Source organism: Brassica oleracea, chromosome C6, assembly GCF_000695525.1.
Source record: "Brassica oleracea var. oleracea cultivar TO1000 chromosome C6, BOL, whole genome shotgun sequence".
Lineage (NCBI taxonomy): Eukaryota > Viridiplantae > Streptophyta > Magnoliopsida > Brassicales > Brassicaceae > Brassica > Brassica oleracea.
Window position 1 is genome coordinate 6,501,525 of NC_027753.1, and position 1,469 is coordinate 6,502,993.

The following is a 1,469-nucleotide window of genomic DNA, read 5'->3' on the forward strand; positions in this document are numbered from 1 at the left end:
AATCTGTATTAAAATCATGTGTTATTGGTTTAATGATTCGTAAATTCTATATCTAATCATGTGTTATTCAATCGTACGGATTTACTAATAAATTTGATTTTATAATGGATTTGAATGAATTTGTCTGGATTTTTTTTGTTAAAAATATAAAGACTCAAATCCGAGGAAAAACCTCCGGATTTGTAAATACTAATCCGTTTTTTTTTTAATTTTGTATATTTTACTTGGATTTATAAATACTACATGTATTTCTAAATCAATCAAAATATATAAACCAATAACACCTCTAGTATCTATATTATTAAAGTTGAAGTACTTGTTCGATCTAGTACAAAGTCAATTTAAATATCTTGGGTTATATCTATATTATTAAAGTTTAAATACGTTTTCCGAACTAACATAACTGCAAAGTCAATTGTCGAATCTATGCCTTTCCTCATTCCCAATTTCTCGGAAATGGTCTTAGGTCTAACTGCTCCGATTCTAGGGTTTTTGAAATGACTACTTGTTCGATCGATTTCAAGCTCCGCGATAGATTTGATGGGTTCCTAATTCGTAAAAAATGTGGTCGAAGCTTCCTTTCATCTAGGGTTTTGATTTCAATTGTGAATGAATTACACGCAAAGAACTAACCTTTTTTATAGATTGAGCTAGAGGTTAACTGATTCACTATTGTTGTAGATCTATAAACAATAGCCCTTCTTCTCTTTTCGGCGCATCCATTATCAAGAAGAATGAAGGCAGTAGTGGGTTTCCTCCAAAGCAGGAGGTTTCAGTAGAAACAGGAGAAGAGAACGAGAAAGTTGCATTCTCAGCTGATTCGATCATGTTTGAGTTTCTAGACGGAGGATGGAGAGAGCGTGGTAAAGGAGAAGTCAAGGTAAACGTCTCAAGCAACGGTGGTAAAGCTAGGTTGGTCATGAGAGCTAAAGGGAACTACAGGTTGATCTTAAACGCGAGCCTCTACCCTGAAATGAAACTTGTGAGCATGGACAAAAAAGGAATCACATTCGCCTGTGTGAATAGTGAAGGCAGAGATGGTCTCTCTACATTTGCACTCAAGTTTAAAGACCCAACGATCCTGGAAGAGTTTCGTGTAGCTGTTGACAAACATAAGGGCAGTAAAACATTGAAACAGCTCCGGCTTTGAAGACACCTGAGAACTCTCCTACAGCTACAGATGCTTGAAGAAAGGTAAAAGAAACATGTAGAAGCACCTCTATGTGCCTTTGTGTCTTTGTTTTGTTACGTTCGAGTTAGGTGAATTTTGAGGCAGAGAAAGTTAGAGATTTGAAGAAGTTTGTTGTTGTTTCTTTTCTACAGTTGTTGAGACTTTGTGGGTTACTTTGAGACTTATATTTTCTTCTTGATCTCTTTATATAAACAATTTGTATGCTTCCTTAGATCTGTGTTTGTTCTTGTTTTGTAAAGCTTGTTCTTGAGAGATGGGTTTTACAACTTGACCTTGA

The 1,469-nt window shown here is 35.3% G+C and overlaps 1 protein-coding gene across 1 annotated transcript; it reads left to right on the forward strand.

The window, feature by feature from the left end:
* Nucleotides 1-456: 456 nt before the first annotated feature.
* On the forward strand, nucleotides 457-1,150 carry LOC106297327 (nuclear pore complex protein NUP50A-like). The gene is made up of 2 exons (XM_013733591.1): nucleotides 457-488; nucleotides 682-1,150. Exons 1-2 carry the CDS (start codon nucleotides 457-459, stop codon nucleotides 1,148-1,150), a joined length of 501 nt encoding a protein of 166 aa, XP_013589045.1.
* The last annotated feature ends 319 nt before the right edge of the window (nucleotides 1,151-1,469 follow it).

Bases quoted from the DNA above. Each gene is read 5' to 3' on its own strand.
- LOC106297327 (XM_013733591.1), top strand. From the start codon at position 457: ATGGTCTTAGGTCTAACTGCTCCGATTCTAGG. The intron at 489-681 runs GTTTTTGAAATG...CTATTGTTGTAG, and splicing joins CTAACTGCTCCGATTCTAGG to ATCTATAAACAATAGCCCTT.